The sequence below is a fragment of the Coregonus clupeaformis genome, chromosome 30 (assembly GCF_020615455.1).
Source record: "Coregonus clupeaformis isolate EN_2021a chromosome 30, ASM2061545v1, whole genome shotgun sequence".
NCBI classification, from domain to species: domain Eukaryota; kingdom Metazoa; phylum Chordata; class Actinopteri; order Salmoniformes; family Salmonidae; genus Coregonus; species Coregonus clupeaformis.
Window position 1 is genome coordinate 49,831,968 of NC_059221.1, and position 18,661 is coordinate 49,850,628.

An 18,661-nucleotide genomic window follows, 5' to 3' on the forward strand; every position below is an offset into this window, starting at 1 on the left:
ACACAATCCCTACGGTGAAGCATAGTAGTGGCAGCATCATGCTTTGGGGATGGGAGACTGGTAAGGATAGAGGGAACAATGAATGGAGTCAAATACAGGCAAATCCTTGAGAACCTGCTTCAGAGTGCAAATGACCTCACACTGCGGCAAATAATTACGTTCCAACAGGACAATGACCCCAAGCATATAGCCAAAGCAACACTGGAATGGCTTCAGAACAAGAACGTGAAAGTACTTGAGTGGCCCAGCCAAAGCCCAGACTTGAATCCCATTGAAAGTCTGTGGAAAGACTTGAAGATTGCTGTTCACCACCACCACTCCCCATCTAACTTAACAGAGCTTGAGAAAATCTGCAAGGAAGAATGGGAGAAAATCCCAAAATCCAGATGTACAAAGCTGATAGACATACCCAAGATGACTCAAAACTGTAATCATCGCCAAAGGTGCTTCTACAAAGTATTGACTCAGGGATGTGAATAGTTATGTCAATAAGATCTGTATTGTATTTTAATTTCAACATATTTGTTAAATTCTAAAAACATATTTTCACGTTGTCATTATGGGGTATTGTGTGTAGATGGGTGAGAGAAAAAAATCCATTTTGAATTCAGGCTGTAACACAACAAAATGTAAGTCAAGGGGTATGAATACTTTCTGAAGGCACTGTAGTGTTTGTATATATAGACTACTGAATGTGCAGTAACAATATAGCCTAGTCTATGGTCTCCACTTCAAACTAAGAATCATGTTGATATTGCTAAATGCATTATGACATAAGCAATATCAGCACAAATAAGAGGTATGATTTCCATTCAGGTCTGTCCATCAGTTGGACACAATAGAGCCACTGCCACTCAAAAAATAATCACACCAAAGCTTCCCCCCTTTGCAATTCTAAGTGTAACGATGCTCCACAGATCAATGATGACAGTTTTATTACCCTGCTCACAAGGTTATAAGCTGTTAGCCTGTTCCCTCCACCCTCCTTTACAAAACAGGCTTTATCCACACCTCCCTGTTCATAAAAGTTAACGCCACCCTTTACAAAACAGGCTTTATCCACACCTCCCTGTTCATAACCGTTTCCACCACCCTTTACAAAACAGGCTTTATCCACACCTCCCTGTTCATAACCGTTCCCACCACCCTTTACAAAACAGGCTTTATCCACACCTCCCTGTTTATAACCATTTCCACCACCCTTTACAAAACAGGCTTTATCCACCTCTCCCTGTTCATAACAGTTAACACCAACACTCTTTCTAGCACTTATTTTTCAGATTGTAGCTACAGTGCATTCAGAAAGTATTCAGACCCCTTCCCTTTTTCCACATTTTCTTACGTTACAGCCTTATTCTAAAATTGATTAAATAATTGTTTTCCTCATCAATCTACACACAATACCCCATAATGACAAAACGAAAACAGGTTTTTAGAAATGTTTGCAAATGTATTAAAAATAAAAACAGAAATACCTTATTTACATAAGTATTCAGACCCTTTGCTATGAGACTCGAAATTGAGCTCAGGTGCATCCTGTTTCCATTAATCATTCTTAAGATGTTTCAACAACTTGATTGGAGTCCACCTGTGGTAAATTCAATTGATTGGACATGATTTGGAAAGGCATACACCTGTCCCAAAGTTGACAGTGCGTGTCAGTGCAAAAACCAAGCCATGAGGTCGATGGAATTGTCCGTAGAGTTCCGAGACAGGATTGTGTCGAGGCACAGATCTGGGGATGGGTACCAAACATTTCTGCAGCATTGAAGGTCCCCAAGAACACAGAGGCCTCCATCATTCTTAAATGGAAGAAGTTTGGAACCACCAAGACTCTTCCTAGAGCTGGCCGCCCACCCAAACTGAGCAATCGGGGGAGAAGGGCCTTGGTCAGAAAGGTGACCAAGAACCCGATGGTCACTGGCAGAGCTCCAGAGTTCCTCTGTGCAGATGGGAGAACCTTCCAGAAGGACAACCATCTCGGCAGCACTCCACCAATCAGGCCTTTATGGTAGAGTGGCCAGACGGAAGCCACTCCTCAGTAAAAGGCACGACAGCCCGCTTAGAGTTTGCCAAAAGGCCCCTAAAGGACTCTCAGACCATGAGAAACAAGATTCTCTTGTCTGATGAAACCAAGATTGAACTCTTTGGCCTGAATGCCAAGTGTCACGTCTGGAGGAAACCTGGCACCATCCCTACTGTGAAGCATGGTGGTGGCAGCATCATGCTGCGGGGAGGTTTTTCAGCGGCAGGGACTGGGAGACTAGTCAGGATCGAGGGAAAGATGAACAGAGCAAAGTACAGAGAGATCCTTCATGAAAACCTGCTCCAGAGCGCTCAGGACCTCAGACTGGGGCGAAGGTTCACCTTCCAACAGGACAACGACACTAAGCACACAGCCAAGACAACGCAGGAGTGGCTTCGGGACAAGTCTCTGAATGACCTTGAGTGGCCCAGCCAGAGCCTGGACTTGAACCCGATCTAACAACTCTGAAGAGACCTGAAAATAGCTGTGCAGCGACGCTCCCCATCCGACCTGACAGAGCTTGAGAGGATCTGCAGAGAAGAATGGGAGAAACTCCCCAAATACAGGTGTGCCAAGACTCGAGGCTGTAATCGCCGCCAAAGGTGCTTCAACAAAGTACTGAGTAAAGGGTCTGAATACTTATGTAAATGTGATATTTCCGTTTTTTTTATTTTTATACATTTGCAAACATTTCTAAAAACCAGTTTTTGCTTTGTCATTATGGGGTATTGTGTGTATATTGTGTGTGGTCCTCTGTAGCTCAGCTGGTAGAGCACAGCGCTTGTAACGCCAGGGTAGTGGGTTTGATCCCCGGGACCACCCATACACAAAAATGTATGCACGCATGACTGTAAGTCGCATTGGATAAAAGCATCTGCTAAGTGGGATATTACTACTATTACTAGATTGATGAGGGGAAAAAAACAATTTAATCAATTTTAGAACAAGGCTGTAACGTAACAAAATGTGGAAAAGGTCAAGGGGTCTGAATACTTTCCGAATGCACTGTATATTGAAATAGTTTTAGGCTACTCCTAATGATCATGATCACGGCTGTTTTGGCTTCTTCAGTAGAAGGGACTGATTGTAAGTCTCTTTGGATAAGAGCATCTGTTAAATTACTCTAATGTAAAATGTAACACAGGTAGGCAACACCAGTCTGCCATGATCGTGAGATGTGGTATGCAAAATGTAACACAATGTAGTCAGAGCTAGTCTACCCATGAGAAAAGCAGTTCTGATCCCCCTACCTCCCCTCCCAGATTTTACCCTTCAGTTGAACAGCATGATTAATGTACACCTTCCACTGGTGTTTCTTCTAATTGCCTGCCCACTCTGCTCAACCAGCATAATGCATACGCACACAATGGGAGTAGAGAGAGGGAGGGAGAGAGCGAGAGATTGAGAGAGAGAGATAAGGAGAGAGAAAACAGAGGGAGAAAGACAGAGAGAGAGAGAGAAAGAGAGAGAAAGAGAGAGAGGGAGAGAGAGAGGAGAAAGAGAGAGAGAGAGAAAGAGAGAGAGAGAGAAAGAGAGAGAGAGAGAGGCTCCGTTCAGGCAGGTGCTTACCATTTCTCCACGCATTAATCATTCTTCTTTCAATAACCTGGGTACATCCCAAAAGGCACCCTATTCCCTATTTAGTGCACTACTTTTTAGCCAAGACTCTGGTCAAAAGTAGTTCACTATATAGGGAATAGGACGCCCACTCAGCCAGACAGCTGGTTTCCTGGAGGATGCTCTGACTGCCACGGTTGCTTGACAACAACACATTGAACAACTTTTTAATGTTATCTGTGAAACCCACCAGCACCAAGGTGTTTGTGAACGTAGTTCTTCCTCCCGGGATGGAGGCGGGGTCTTTGACCTTCCACACAATCATTTAAGTCTTTTGTCTTGTTTTCAATGAATGGAGCATAGACTAGACTACCTAAGACTGAGGCTCAGACATTACCATACATGAATATTATTCATGCTTTCTTATCAACGGGCAGGTAGGCTATTCGAGTGGTGGGATAATTTTTCTGGGACCTGTACCTTTCTTTCAATATCAACAACCTTATGTTGTTTTTAGTATTACATTGTTATTGATTACTGCATTGTTGGGTTTAGAGTTTGTAAGAAAGGCATTTCCCTGTACTTGTGCATGTGAAAACATTAAAACTTGTAAAAAGATTTTTTTTTAAAAATTATGGGAACACACCTCACTAATCCTATCAGATCTTAAAGTTCTAGGATCATTAAGCAAAGTAATGAATTAGGCCTACGTCAGCATGCAAATAAAGCTATTTTACATACTTCTCGCATTTTCCCCGTCAATGCATAATGATGAATTAGCATTTTGTCAGCCTTTATAATTGATGTAGAGCTGTTTCTGCTTAGTCTGGCTCAGCAAAGCAAACGCCTGGCTGACTATACACCACCATCTCAAATTAAACAAGTGTAATTTCTGCCTTTTTGTTTCAACATTGCCAACACTGTTTATATCATACAATAAGGAGGGGTAGTTTAAACTTATTTAAAGTCATATCTTTAAATATATTGGCTAAGGATGAGACAAATCACACATGACATCTGAACGGAGAACATCATCGGGGACCAGTTGTGTGTTGGGGACCTGTGTTGGTGTCCAGGGATTTGATGGGCACATCAACATTGGCAGTGGTATTGAATTTCACAGTAATTTGAAGACCAGGTAGGAGAAGCAACAACACAGTCTGTCTGTCTATTGATCTGTTGTAAAACCAGCGTCGGCGTGGCAACCCTTACAAGTGGCCCCAGCAGACACTTACAATAACACTTTAGATGGATGACACGTGATGTACTTCGCACAACCTCATTCAAATTTAATTTTTAAACCAACTGACATTATGCCCGAGTGGATCGCAATGTAACTGACACTACATTATCATAAGCAGATTAGTATCAGGCTCCCAGCCTTTCTAAATTGCATTTTTAATATTACAAATAAATTGGCATCACCTTAATTCAAAACCAGGCTACATATTGATGCGAGATGGGCAATCAAACAACCTGATTCTCTATTAGAAGTATAATTTCTAAACTATTTACTAGAGTTCTTCAATACAAACATGTCCACCTCTGTCCACTGACGGTGTGCTAAAAGACAAACCAAACTTGACAGCCTGCGTGTTGCTCTGATCTGCCTCAGCCTCTGGTCCCACTACAACAACTCCAACACAGTACCTGGCCCTGCTCTCCTGATTGCTAACAGCTTGCATCACTAGTCTCCAGGGAGAAACCGTACACAGAGCTCATCACAGCCCTGATAGTGTTTACTGTCACATTGATGCCTCCAACATATTGACTGGATGACCCATCCTCACAGTACAGCACTTCTACTGTCCCTGTATTGATCTACTGCTTCATCACTACATCGTCAGGCTGACTCCTCTGACCTGACTGCCTGACCCCCGGGATTCTTACATCCACTGACTGACTGACTGGCTGGCTGACTGGCTGGGACTGACGGGGGAGTAGTCTGGCTCTGGCCAGCCCTTTGTTCTGCTGTGAGGCTGAGGTGATTCAGGCTACAGGGTTAATACAAATTGGAACTATTTTTTGTTGCTTTGAAAGTAAAATGACTTAGTGAGCACATAAACTGTGCTTCTGCTTACTATTTGGGGCCTTGGCCGGGTTACTGTAAAGTACTTTGTGACAACACTGTTGATGTAAAAAGGACTTTATAAATAAATTGGATTGATTGATAACCAGTTCACTAACAACCACCTACCTTCCATTCTTTGATAGGGCGAATTTGACCCCCTCCTTTTGGAATGGCATCAGTCTCTGTTGTAGCTTGTCTGGGAGGACTGACAACTGACTGTCCCATCTCCTGTCAACATGAGAGTTATGGGGGTTACAATCCATATCCTGGTCCTCACTCATGGCCCGTCTTGACTTTGACATGCCTTGGCAGAGAATGAAAAGAGAGAGCGAAAAAACACAACAGTAAGAAGAAAAACCAACCCTTGCTGACAATTTATCATCAGGGCTTTGGCATTTAGATGTAATGCAGAACTACTCAAAGTTTCCCTCATGTGGCTCAGTTGGTAGAGCATGGCACTTGCAACGCGAGGGTTGTTGGTTCGATTCCCACGGGGGGCCAGTATTGGGGGAAAAGTATGAAAATGTATGCACTCACTACTGTAAGTTGCTCTGGATAAAAATTTCAATTTAAAATGTCTTCAGTAGTGTTTTACAGCTTGGTGATGCACCAGGTCTCAGCTCTGCTGTCATCTCAATACATTTATTTACCTGCGACAATGTCAGGAACAGGTTGCCGAACTGCCACTTGAAGAGGGAGAGGCACAAGATGACTGCTCCTCTGCTCTTATTGGTAAGGTGCTAAGAGACTGCTGGGTTACCCAGTGAGAGGATATCTGGTAAGGTAAGAAGACAAAGAAAGAGAAGACTATTCAGCCAGGTTTCAAGGTGATATTTATGCTAGGAAGGATATTAGGGATACAGTTGCAGCATCTGTCCACAGATTGCATTACAAGAGGATGGTTACAAAGGTACTCTGACAAATATGGTTACATTAACTTCCACAGTAGTTAACTAGCTAGCTATGCACAGCAAATTCCTCCACGTTTTTAGCTAGCTACATCTCAACCCAATGCAATCAATGTACAAGAGATGATACATGCTAAGGCTTGGCACTTGTTAGTTTGAAAATACATTATTATTAAAAGGATACAGACCACCAGTGCAGAAATCTTTTGATACAGACTTGCATGTGCAGAAGTTTCGCGGGAAACTTGGACAGTAGCTACGTGGTTTCCGTAGCGGATTCCATATGAGTTGCGTTCAAGACAAGAAGCCTGCAACTTTCTTAATCTTGACTAAAAAACTGTGTTTTTTCCCACGATACTTTTCTAAGTAGGTTCAAATGCATATCGACTTTTCTTTCAAACTCAAAAGCATGCTCAATACATCTCATTTTTAGCAGTACATGCCCCCTACAGTAGAACGATCACTGGACGCTCACTCGGATTTGCTGGGCAAACTGTCAGTTCGGATGCTTCCTGCTGCACTCTCCACTTTCCTGGATTTGCTGTTTCGTCTTGTGCCGAATGTTAGCAGCTAGCCTCGGTCTGTTGCCGCTACACATTGATCATTGCCGTGGGCACACGCAGCTACAGCTGTTTTTATAAATCATTCTGTTTTGTCAACGTTTCTGGTAAGACAACATGTGTTTGTTTCTTCGCACACTTTCTTGGTGGGGATTAAAGGTGAATTTGTGTAGTTACGTTATCAAATTAGAAGTTTAGGGGCAAATTTAGCTAGCTAAGTTAGCTAACTAGCTAAGGAATCATTTGTTGAGCTAAAGGGCTACGTTAGCTGACTAGCTAGTTAGCTTGATGGCTAGCTAGCTAAACTCAAAGGAATTCAAAGTTAAACTTGACACAGGCAAGATATGTATCCAAGTTAGCTATAATAAGATAGTTGTGTTTGGATGGCAACAATACAAACAAGTCATTGTTAACGAGCTAGCTAAAATAGCTATCATTTATCGTGATTAGCTACATAGCTTCCTCGGTAGGGCTGCGAAGTAAGGCCTCGTTTGCCTGATCAATGCTTTGCAAACTCGCTGTAGTTAACACTGGTAACTAGCTAGTTAGGTATGCATTTTAGGCATGCAGGAATGATACCTCTGTACAAACTAAATATGAATGTTTGAAATAGGTGGTATAACACTGTTCTAGCTAGCTCTCTAGTTAGTAGACCTAAAGAACACTAACGTTATATCCTGCAATTTGTGCCTTTGGAGTAACTTTTTATTAGCGCGCTAGCTGTCCGCTAATGGCAGCCCAGTATTACTTGGCAATTGTTCACGTTCACCAGCCTGTATCAATCAAGGCGAGAATAAATAGCATGCTAAGATGGTGGAGAGAACAACGTTGCTCCCCAGACCGAGGTACCTATTGAGACCATCCACAAGAGGTGTCCTTCCACCGCAGTTCTCTAACCCTTTCACAATACACACACAGAACACTCCTTCACATAGTCCTTGAGTTCTGGTGCAATTTGTCAGTTCATATTTGGAGCATGGACACCATCTTAATTCAAGGCATGTCATGACCATGACGCTAAAGCCCCACTAGCTATTTGGGCTAATTGTGTTTGACATATTCTGCATGACCCTTCTCTTCATGTATCATGTTCAGCAGTCCTCATATCGCGTGCTATTCCTCTTGTCAGACAGGATGAGGTGCTGAAAGAACGGTCATTGACAGGGCTCGTCTTCAGACTTTCATTCTAAAGTGGTGAATGTAGCCTAAAGTAGTAACTTTGAATCACTATCAGGCCACCAATAACGTGTAATTTGATTGCCGATTTACATTTGCTCAATTTGCTGGTATCTCACTATGCAGGCCTTCCTACAGTAGTTATGGTGCCTACCATTGGCTTGGCTGGCATGATGAAGTGTGTTTTGTTCTACTAGAGTAAATAATAATAATAATATGCCATTTAGCAGACGCTTTTATCCAAAGCGACTTACAGTCATGTGCGCATACATTTTTACGTATGGGTGGTCCCGGGGATCGAACCCACTACCCTGGTGTTACAAGCGCCATGTTCTACCAATTGAGCTACAGAGGACCACAATAGGTGTCATCTTGTCAGCTCAGTATCTTTCCTACCTCTTCTATAATGAGGACGCAGCGATGCTTACTAGTCTACTACAGGAGAGTTCCCCTGCTGTCTGTCGACCCAAGGGAGGCTCATTAGGATTGTGTTATGCTATTGCCATAAATTGAGAACTTGGTGGGCATTCTGTGGTGGGGAAATATATCCTATCTAAGCACATCCGTCACTTCTCACAGCAAATTAGAACGCCTAATAGGCTAATGTATGAAGCGTTGCTGAGACGCCTCAGTTTTGTAGAAATGGTGGTCCCTTTTTTGTCTGGCTTTGGAGTTCACTAATCAAAGAGGAAACGCTCCAGTTAGCCAATAGCTAAGATGCAGAACCCCACTGTTTTTTTTTGATGAGTAGTTATTTCTTTCTGTAAACATTAGGGCTATATCTTGGTTTGAGAGTCCAGACTTATTCTAGGCTACAGTTTTATAACTTTCACTGCCGTATTGTATTTTCATATCTATTTATAATGTCAAGGAGGCACACTTCCTACCTCCTGCCTGAGTTATTAACTATCTATCCTTGTTGTCTAGTGCTGCCATTAATAATTCTGAGACAAGGCTCAATGATTCTGCTTTCAGAGCTAGAGGCTCTACTGTTAGGAGTGCAGTGACACAACTCTTGATTTATGTCCAAATTAGGGGTGTAAATTCAGAATATTGAATAGCCTGACGCTGTGTAACTTCTACTGAAGAAATGTAATAACTAAGTCAATTCCTCAGGTGTGTGTGTGCGCAAGCGTGCGTGTGCATTTGTGTGTGGGGGGGAGGGGGTCATGATAAAATTGTACCCTAAATGCTTTATGTTCCTATCCAACTTTCTCCTCATGATAGTGAGACAGACGTCGTTGTTTCTCTTTGTTTCTCGATGATGTTAATAAAAGGAGACCACTGGCTGTTTGCTAGGCTGTTGGGTTTATGAGATTCAGTGACCGCGTTGGTGGCGTAGCTACTACAGTTGAACTTGTGATCAGATCAGTTGTCACCAGCTTCTGTTGCTAAGGGACAGGGAGAGGTTTGGGTTTTTAACTTTACCTTCAGTCTGCATGGTCAATGCAGAACATGCAACAATGTTGATGACGACGATGCTGTTTTCACTTTGCTTCTTAATATAAATCCACTATTGTTCTATAATTACACAATTAGTTAGTGTTTGTTACATCTGCAAACAGCTAGTTTGTCTTAGCAAGTTGTGCCTAAATCTTGTTTGCCGCTAATCGCTAGTTAGCTGGCTAGCTAATAAATGTACTGAGTCAGAGCAAATGTAATTAGCTATACAGCCCTGATACTACCAGTGATGGGTTAGACCTAAATCAGCATGTTTTTGCAACAGTATCTTCTAAATCAAAGAGGAAAATATTATAGGGTCCCCTAGGAAACACTTATCAACACTTTGGTTCCTACCCTGTCACAATAACTCCTCCCTGGCATTTTCATTCGTCGTCATGTCAAACTACACTGTATTCAAAGTGGCCACTATTATATTCTAATTATAGAATTAGAATATTCATTCTATTTCCATGATTCCAACGGGTCACAAGTGTTTTGCTCTAAATCGTGAGTCAAATCACAATTGCAACATTTGGTTAAAAATAAGGCCTAGATTGTTAGCCTATATCATGCAGCCCTAGGTGGCAGTGTGGAAATGATCTGAAATGAGTACAGGAAATGCAGAAATGTATGAAAATGCTGAGAATTATTTTTAGTTGAAGTTGAATTGAACAGTGTTAAATAATCAGAATGGAGAAAGACCCATTGAAATCACTTAGAATGTATGTGTTGCCACCCTAGGGTCACGCACTACTCATAAAGCAAATTTAGAAATTGTATTTTTTTTTTTTTTGAAGTACCATAATATGATATTTGGGCCATATTGCTCAGCCCTAGTTGGTTGGAGCAGTCTTGTGTCTTGTCTCCGTCTGGTTGAAAAATACCCAACTGTAATGGGCAAGGTCCACTTTGAACAGCCTGTCCTTTCATTGGACATCTACCCCCTCCCATGGTGTGTCCTGTTCTCTCATTGGCCATCCATCTTCTCCCATGGTGCATGGTTTGTCCTGTTCTCTCATTGCTGTATATGGAGAGACAGACGCCCCTCCTGTCTCTCTCTCTCTCTCTCTCTCTCTCTCTCTCTCTCCTCTCTGTCCCTCTCTCTCCTCTCTGTCCCTCTCGCTCTCTCTCCTCTCTCTGTCCCCCTCTCCTCTCTCTGTCCCTCTCTCTCTCCTCTCTGTCCCTCTCTCTCACCTCTCTGTCCCTCTCTCTCTCTCTCGCCTCTCTGTCCCTCTCTCTTGCCTCTCTGTCCCTCTCTCTCGCCTCTCTGTCCCTCTCTCTCGCCTCTCTGTCCCTCTCTCTCTCTCTCTCTCTCTCTGCCTCTCTCTCTCTCTCTCGCCTCTCTGTCCCTCTCTCTCTGCCTCTCTCTCTCTCGCCTCTCTGTCCCTCTCTCTCTGCCTCTCTCTCGCCACTCTGTCCCTCTCTCTTGCCTCTGTCCCTCTCTCTCGCCTCTGTCCCTCTCTCTCGCCTCTGTCCCTCTCTCTCGCCTCTGTCCCTCTCTCTCGCCTCTGTCCCTCTCTCTCGCCTCTCTGTCCCTCTCTCTCGCCTCTGTCCCTCTCTCTCTCCCTCTCTCTCTCTGTCCCTCTCTCTCTCTGTCCCTCTCTCTCGCCTCTCTGTCCCTCTCTCTCGCCTCTCTGTCCCTCTCTCTCGCCTCTCTGTCCCTCTCTCTCGCCTCTCTGTCCCTCTCTCTCGCCTCTCTGTCCCTCTCTCTCGCCTCTGTCCCTCTCTCTCGCCTCTCTGTCCCCCTCTCTCTCTCGCCTCTCTGTCCCCCTACTCTCTCTCTCTCGCCTCTCTGTCCCCCTACTCTCTCTCTCTCGCCTCTGTCCCCCTCTCTCTCTTTCGCGCCTCTCTGTCCCCCTCCTCTCTCTCTCTTTCTCGCCTCTAGCCTCTCTGTCCCTCTCTCTCGCCTCTCTGTATCTCTCTCTCGCCTCTCTGTCTCTCTCTCTCGCCTCTCTGTCCCCCTCTCTCTCTTTCGCGCCTCTCTGTTCCCCTCCTCTCTCTCGCCTCTCTGTCCCCCTCTCTCTCTCTCGCCTCTCTGTCCCCCTCTCTCTCTTTCGCGCTTCTCTGTTCCCCTCCTCTCTCTCGCCTCTCTGTCCCCCTCCTCTCTCGCCTCTCTGTCCCCCTCCTCTCTCGCCTCTCTGTCCCCCTCCTCTCTCTCTCGCCTCTCTGTCCCCCTCTCTCTCTCTCTCGCCTCTGTCCCCCCCTCTCTCTTTTGCGCCTCTCTGTCCCCCTCTCTCTCTCTCTCGCCTCTGTCCCCCCCTCTCTCTTTCGCGCCTCTCTGTCCCCCTCTCTCTCTCTCTCGCCTCTGTCCCCCCCTCTCTCTTTCGCGCCTCTCTGTCCCCCTCCTCTCTCTCTCTCTTTCTCGCCTCTGTCCCCCTCCTCTCTCTCTCTTTCTCGCCTCTGTCCCCCTCCCCTCTCTCTCTCTTGCCTCTCTGTCCCCCTCCTCTCTCTCGCCTCTCTGTCCCTCGCCTCCCTCCTCTGGTGTAAGCGCATGGCAGGGCAGCAGAATCGCTAATGAAGAAAGTGCCCAATTTAGCCTCCTCAGCTGCGCGCTCCTCTGAGATGTGCTTCCTGCCTGCCTCTCTGCCTGGGTGCAGCGGGGCGGTGCGCTGTGAGTGGCTGCACTGGAGCTGACATCACAGGGACCAGCTGTTGATTTGTTGCTATCTCTGAGGCTGGGGCGAGTCAGTGACTCTGTCGGGCGCCTACTGAGGGGCTCTGGCAGGTGGACTCGCGCGCACACACACCAACCCACGACGATAGGAGGCTGTGAGGCTACTGCAGGGAGTGAGTCGCTCCGAGCAGCTACGTCCTCCTCAACCAATGCTGCCTTGGGTACTATGGACAACTCCAGCAGCTTGCAATGAACATAAGGAGGGCTACTATGTGGCAGGTAGGTCCTGGTTCTGTCCTTACCAAAGAGTTTGTATTTGGTGAAGGAAGGAGCACATTGGAAAGTCAAGAGTAATGGTTCAAGTGCCAGATGATACCTACTAAGGCTTTTAGTAGCCTTTTCAGACTTGAATCATTCAGACATTGTGCCGGGTTCTCGATCATCTGTCCGTTAGTGTCTTAGACGTTGAGCTTCATTTTGAAAGCAGTGATTTATTGTAGATTTTTTTTTTCGTGGTTATCTTTTCAATATTATCCTTTGAGCCTATATACTACCACAATAAAACCACAGCAGTCTTCTACAATGTGTTATAAGATACAGTTCTGAATGTCGTTTACCATTTAGGCTACATGGTTTCCAAGAGGATGCGCAGCAGGGCTGTGTTCAGTGTGTTGGTGAACAGGGGATCTGTAGACTGTGTTCAGTGTGTTGGTGAACAGGGGATCTGTAGACTGTGTTCAGTGTGTTGGTGAACAGGGGATCTGTAGACTGTGTTCAGTGTGTTGGTGAACAGGGGATCTGTAGGCTGTGTTCAGTGTGTTGGTGAACAGGGGATCTGTAGACTGTGTTCAGTGTGTTGGTGAACAGGGGATCTGTAGGCTGTGTTCAGTGTGTTGGTGAACAGGGGATCTGTAGGCTGTGTTCAGTGTGTTGGTGAACAGGGGATCTGTAGACTGTGTTCAGTGTGTTGGTGAACAGGGGATCTGTAGACTGTGTTCAGTGTGTTGGTGAACAGGGGATCTGTAGACTGTGTTCAGTGTGTTGGTGAACAGGGGATCTGTAGGCTGTGTTCAGTGTGTTGGTGAACAGGGGATCTGTAGACTGTGTTCAGTGTGTTGGTGAACAGGGGATCTGTAGGCTGTGTTCAGTGTGTTGGTGAACAGGGGATCTGTAGACTGTGTTCAGTGTGTTGGTGAACAGGGGATCTGTAGACTGTGTTCAGTGTGTTGGTGAACAGGGGATCTGTAGACTGTGTTCAGTGTGTTGGTGAACAGGGGATCTGTAGACTGTGTTCAGTGTGTTGGTGAACAGGGGATCTGTAGACTGTGTTCAGTGTGTTGGTGAACAGGGGATCTGTAGGCTGTGTTCAGTGTGTTGGTGAACAGGGGATCTGTAGACTGTGTTCAGTGTGTTGGTGAACAGGGGATCTGTAGGCTGTGTTCAGTGTGTTGGTGAACAGGGGATCTGTAGACTGTGTTCAGTGTGTTGGTGAACAGGGGATCTGTAGGCTGTGTTCAGTGTGTTGGTGAACAGGGGATCTGTAGACTGTGTTGAGTGTGTTGGTGAACAGGGGATCTGTAGACTGTGTTCAGTGTGTTGGTGAACAGGGGATCTGTAGACTGTGTTCAGTGTGTTGGTGAATATTAATTTAGCAGATGTAAAGTATGTAGAAAAGATAATGGAACAATATATTTTAAAATAAGATTATCTTTGAGAACTAACAATCACCTAAATAAAAACTAGACAGTCAGGGAGAATCAACAATTCCCAAAATATCATGACACTTTGCCACCGCTGCTGAAAAGAATCCTAGGGGAAACACTGCAATGTGTTGGTGAACAGGGGCCGTGTTCTGATTACCGTTGTGTCTTGGCGTGGCTTTCTTTCACCAGTACACTAATTACAATAGATAAGCCATTAAGAGGCTTGTATTGAATTGTCTCTGCACAGCTAGCATTTCTGCTCCTCAGTATTTGTTTCTGCAGGTGTTTCTGTTGTTACAAATGGGTTTTTAATGACTGAGTGACTCCACTAGTGTGATGTACAGTGCCTTCGGGAAGTATTCATACCCCTTGACTTATTCCACATTTTGTTACAGCCTGAATTCAAAATGAATTAAATATTTTTTTTCCTCACCCATTACACGCAATACCCCATAATGACAAAGTGAAAACATGTTTTTAGGAATGTCAGCAAATTTATTTTAAATAAAATACAGAAATATCTAATTTACTTATGTATTCACACCCCTGAGTCAATACTTTATAGAAGCACCTTTGGCAGCGATGACAGCTGTGAGTCTTTCTGGGTAAGTCTCGAAGAGCTTTCCACGCCTGGATTGTGCAACATTTGCCCAATTTATTCATTAAAAAATTATTCAAGCTCTGTAAAATTGGTTGTTTATCATTGCTAGACAACCATTTTCACTTCTTGCCATAGATTTTCAAGCAGATTTGAGTCAACTTGTTTTAGGTTATTATCCTGCTGAAAGGTGAATTCATCTCCCAGTGTCTGGTGGAAAGCAGATTGAACCAGGTTTTCCTCTAGGATTTTGCCTGTGCTTAGCTCTATTCTGTTTTAATGTTTTTATCCTGAAAAACTCCCCAGTCCTGAACGATTACAAGCATACCCGTAACATGATGCAGCCACCACTATGCTTGAAAATACGGAGAGTGGTAATCAGTAATGTTTTGTATTGGATTTGCCCCAAACATAACACTTTTTTATTCAGGACAAAAAGTCAATGTCTTTGCCATTTTTTTGTTGAAGTATTACTTAGTGCCTTGTTGCAAACAGGATGCATGTTTTGGAATATTTTGTATTTTTACTGGTGTTTTTTTCACTCTGTCAATTAGGTTAGTATTGTGGAGAAACTACAATGTTATTGATCCATCCTCAGTTTTCTCCTATCACAGCCATTCAACTCTGTTTTAAAGACCATTGGCCTCATGGTGAAATCCCTGAGCGAGTTAGGAAGGACGCCTGTGTCTTTGTAGTGTGTTGATACAACATTCCAATGTGTAATAATTTCACCATGCTCAAAGGGATATTCAATGTCTTATTTAATTTTTATTTTTACCCATTTACCAATAGTTGCCCTGCTTTGCGAGGCATTGGAAAACCTCCCTGGTCTTTGTGGTTGAATCAGTGTTTGAAATTCACTGTTCGACTGAGGGACCTTACAATTATCTGTATGTGTGGGGTACAGAGATGAGGTAGTCATTCAAAAATCATGTTAAACACTATTGCACACAGTGAGTCCATGCAACTTATGTGACTTGTTAAGCACATTTTTACTCATTAACTTATTTAGGCTTGCCATAACAAAGGGGTTGAATACTTATCGCCACAAGATATTTCAGCTTTTAATTTTGTATTAATTTGTAAAAATTTCCAAAAACGTATTTCCACTTTGACATTATGGGGTATTGTGTGTAGGCCAGTGACCAAAAAATCTAAATTTAACCAATTGTAAATTTAGGCTGTAGCACCGCGTAATGTGGAAAAAGTAAAGGGGTGTGAATACTTTCTGAAGGCACTGTGTTTTCATAACCCTTTCATTGAGCACAGTAGGCTAGTGTTCCCGTTGTAATTATTATTGCCGTAGTAACTCATTACAATGATTCATATCCATGCATTCTATGACAAATGTCTAGGGCCCTATAAAATCTATTTTTATTTTTTAGCATCATGTTTTTCCCCCGTTTTCAGGTTTTGTCTCTCAATAATTTTTTTTATTTGTATGGAAAAACAACAAAATTGGATGTTCTAAGTCCAAAACAATGCATAAACCACATCAGGAGACAATTTGAGGTCTGGGAAAAATAGAATACATTTATTTTTTTGTGTAGTTAACCTTTAATGCAAGTGCGCACCAGCAAGATGTTGGTTAGCGATGTTTCTGTAGCACTAATGTGATTGCAGAGTTTGCAAAACAAATGGCTACCGGATTGATGCAATAATCATGATATCGTTCTGCCAGGTAGGCATAGGCTACTTTGTAGTTAACATTTAATTGAAGGTTTTTGGGAAATCCTTTCCATATCTACAAAGTGTAGAAATACACGCACACACAGACATGGGCATTCCTGTGCCATTGTAGGTAAATACGAATCACTGACGCATTTTGTTCTTTGTCTTATGATTAACTTCGGCAAATAAATGTTCTATTAAGTTTAATACATTTAGTTGATTTCCTACTAAGTAAAACACATTTTTGAATATTGCTGAATTCTGTTTTAATGTCTGAATTCCGTGATTCCGTACGCGTTCTCCCTAAATGTCTTCTGGGACTGTTAATTTTTGGTAAGGCTTTCCATGACACCTGCAGGTGTAATGCTGCTTCTTTTTATATGAATGTATGATGAGCCTGTATGTTAATACATCACCAGTTATTCTTTTACTGTACTGCACATGTTTTAGTCTACCTAAAACTGAGTGAGTGATACATGGAATACCTTGTCATGTCATCGATCTGGAATGGTTAATACGTTGTTTTTAGGTACATTAGGGTTGCTGTACAGCACATGAAGGCTATATGTTTTGGTGGTAATATTTTATGTTAGTCTACGACTGTGATCCGCAGTTCCCCCCCATACAATAGATATGCTTACAGTACATAACGTTGGCTGTTTTGGTAGGGATTTCAGAGCCCGTATACATCTCTGGTGGTGGTGATATTTTATGTGTTGGTATACCTGTAATTTGCGTCCGAGTGACGAAATGAATACCTTTAGTCTGCACTGTAGACCCCAGAGGGCTTTAGTCTCCATTATCATCAGCTCTCTCTAGTCAATAACTCTCCTTATTAGCAATTAGCAGAAATCGCTCTGAGCTGGGGGACGGGTTTATTTACCCAGTTCAACACACTGAGAATCAATGTCATTTATTAGGCTTAAAGTAAGAGGTATTACTATTCCTGTGAATTGATGGTTGGTTGACTCTAAACATTGATCTCTCTATGCTTTCCCACTGTTATTGTTTTCTGTGTGACTGTAGAGCTTGATAAGACAGCCTCAAGGATGTGTCTGTCTATTACCTACAGAGTATATAACGGATGGATGGATGGATGGATGGATGGATGGCGCTGGCTGCTTTTCTCTGTTCTTGTGGTGTTCCATCCTCCTACACACAGTCTGGGAGAGAGGGGGAGCGAGTCTCTCTCTCTGCAGCACTTGGGAGGGAATGGGCAGGGGGGAGGTACCGCCCAAGCCTGGTGTGGACCGCCCTGTCTGTGCGTGCAATCAGAATGGCCTCTTGTGCATTCCACAGGAGCAATTTCCTATTCGCTGTGCTAACATAATTGTCATCGAGTGGTCCATTTACAGCCGGCATATGATTAGTTAGCTCCCATTCCCCTGGCTGGCTGGCTGGCAGAGTAGCTGCCCTTTTGACCTCATTGTAGGTTTTTGAGAATACATTTCCATGGACAGAAAAGTTTAATGTGGAAAAAGGCTCAGCCACTTATTCACCACTTCTACACACACACACACACACACAGACACACACACACACACACACACTTGCTGGCAGTACTGATCTGGGTGTGTTTGTACCGTTGGGAATAGAGTTAAAGGGAGAGTGAAGAGGCTCTTTTAAGGTTCAACCACTCAGATCAACTCAGAGCCTCATATTCGGCTGTCAAATACAGATGAGATGCTGAGTAACAGGAGGAGACAGAAGGATTCTACTGGGCTGTAGTGTGTGTGTTTTCTCGTGTACGTGTGGACTTCTGGTCTGTCTGTGCCTGCCAGTGTTTATTCATGCGTGTGTGTCACTGTGTTCCATCTGCACCCATAAGGCCACCTGTCTCTGTCCCTGACACCCCATCCCCCGTGTGTCACACATACTGTCCCTGACACAGAACTGACACTGACACAGTGATCTCCTGAACTCGGAGGCCAGCTCAGCCCTGCTGTTCCTCCCTGTCCGTGCAGCACAGCTCTGACTCCTAATGCAGCTTGTGTCTGGGGCCAGAATCTCTCTTGCTGTCTGGTTGGTTGGCTGAGTTCTACTGGTGTTTGATCACCAGCTATTAGGGCTGACTGTAGTCATTTGAAGTTCCGTACCTCTCTTTGTGTTGCTGCTCACTGCCAGACTGGAGGCTACGGTTTGGTCTAGTAGTGTCTGCAGTTTACTGTCAAACCAGGGATCTGCATGCACGGTGAGGCATGGCACGGTGAGGCATGGCACGGTGAGGCATGGCACGGTGAGGCATGGCACGGTGAGGCATGGCACGGTGAGGCATGGCACGGTGAGGTATGGTGAAAAAGGATTATCAAGTGAGCAGGAATCCACCGCTTGACC

At 44.1% G+C, this 18,661-nt stretch overlaps 2 protein-coding genes across 12 annotated transcripts in view; one reads left to right on the forward strand and one right to left on the reverse strand.

Moving 5' to 3' along the window:
• zranb3 (zinc finger, RAN-binding domain containing 3) overlaps positions 1-7,018 on the reverse strand; it is a 55,935-nt gene extending 48,917 nt beyond the window's left edge. The window contains exons 1-3 of the mRNA XM_045209296.1: positions 6,751-7,018; positions 6,305-6,429; positions 5,781-5,958 (exon numbers count right to left, since the gene is read on the reverse strand). Of these exons, the coding sequence (XP_045065231.1) occupies positions 5,781-5,956 (176 nt within the window). The 5' untranslated portion in view covers positions 5,957-5,958; positions 6,305-6,429; positions 6,751-7,018. The remainder of the gene's footprint in view (positions 1-5,780; positions 5,959-6,304; positions 6,430-6,750) is intronic.
• Positions 7,019-7,131: 113 nt separating this feature from the next.
• The window catches only part of LOC121572312 (R3H domain-containing protein 1), a 53,746-nt gene continuing 42,216 nt past the window's right edge, over positions 7,132-18,661 (forward strand). For 4 of the 11 annotated variants that reach the window (XM_041884364.2, XM_041884372.2, XM_041884369.2 and 1 more), the window contains exon 1: positions 7,136-7,229. The gene's annotated coding sequence lies outside the window, so the exon portion shown is untranslated. Of the gene's footprint in view, positions 7,230-12,157; positions 12,635-18,661 lie in introns of those variants that run through there. The other 7 variants (XM_041884370.2, XM_041884371.2, XM_041884373.2 and 4 more) reach the window with 5 other exon arrangements.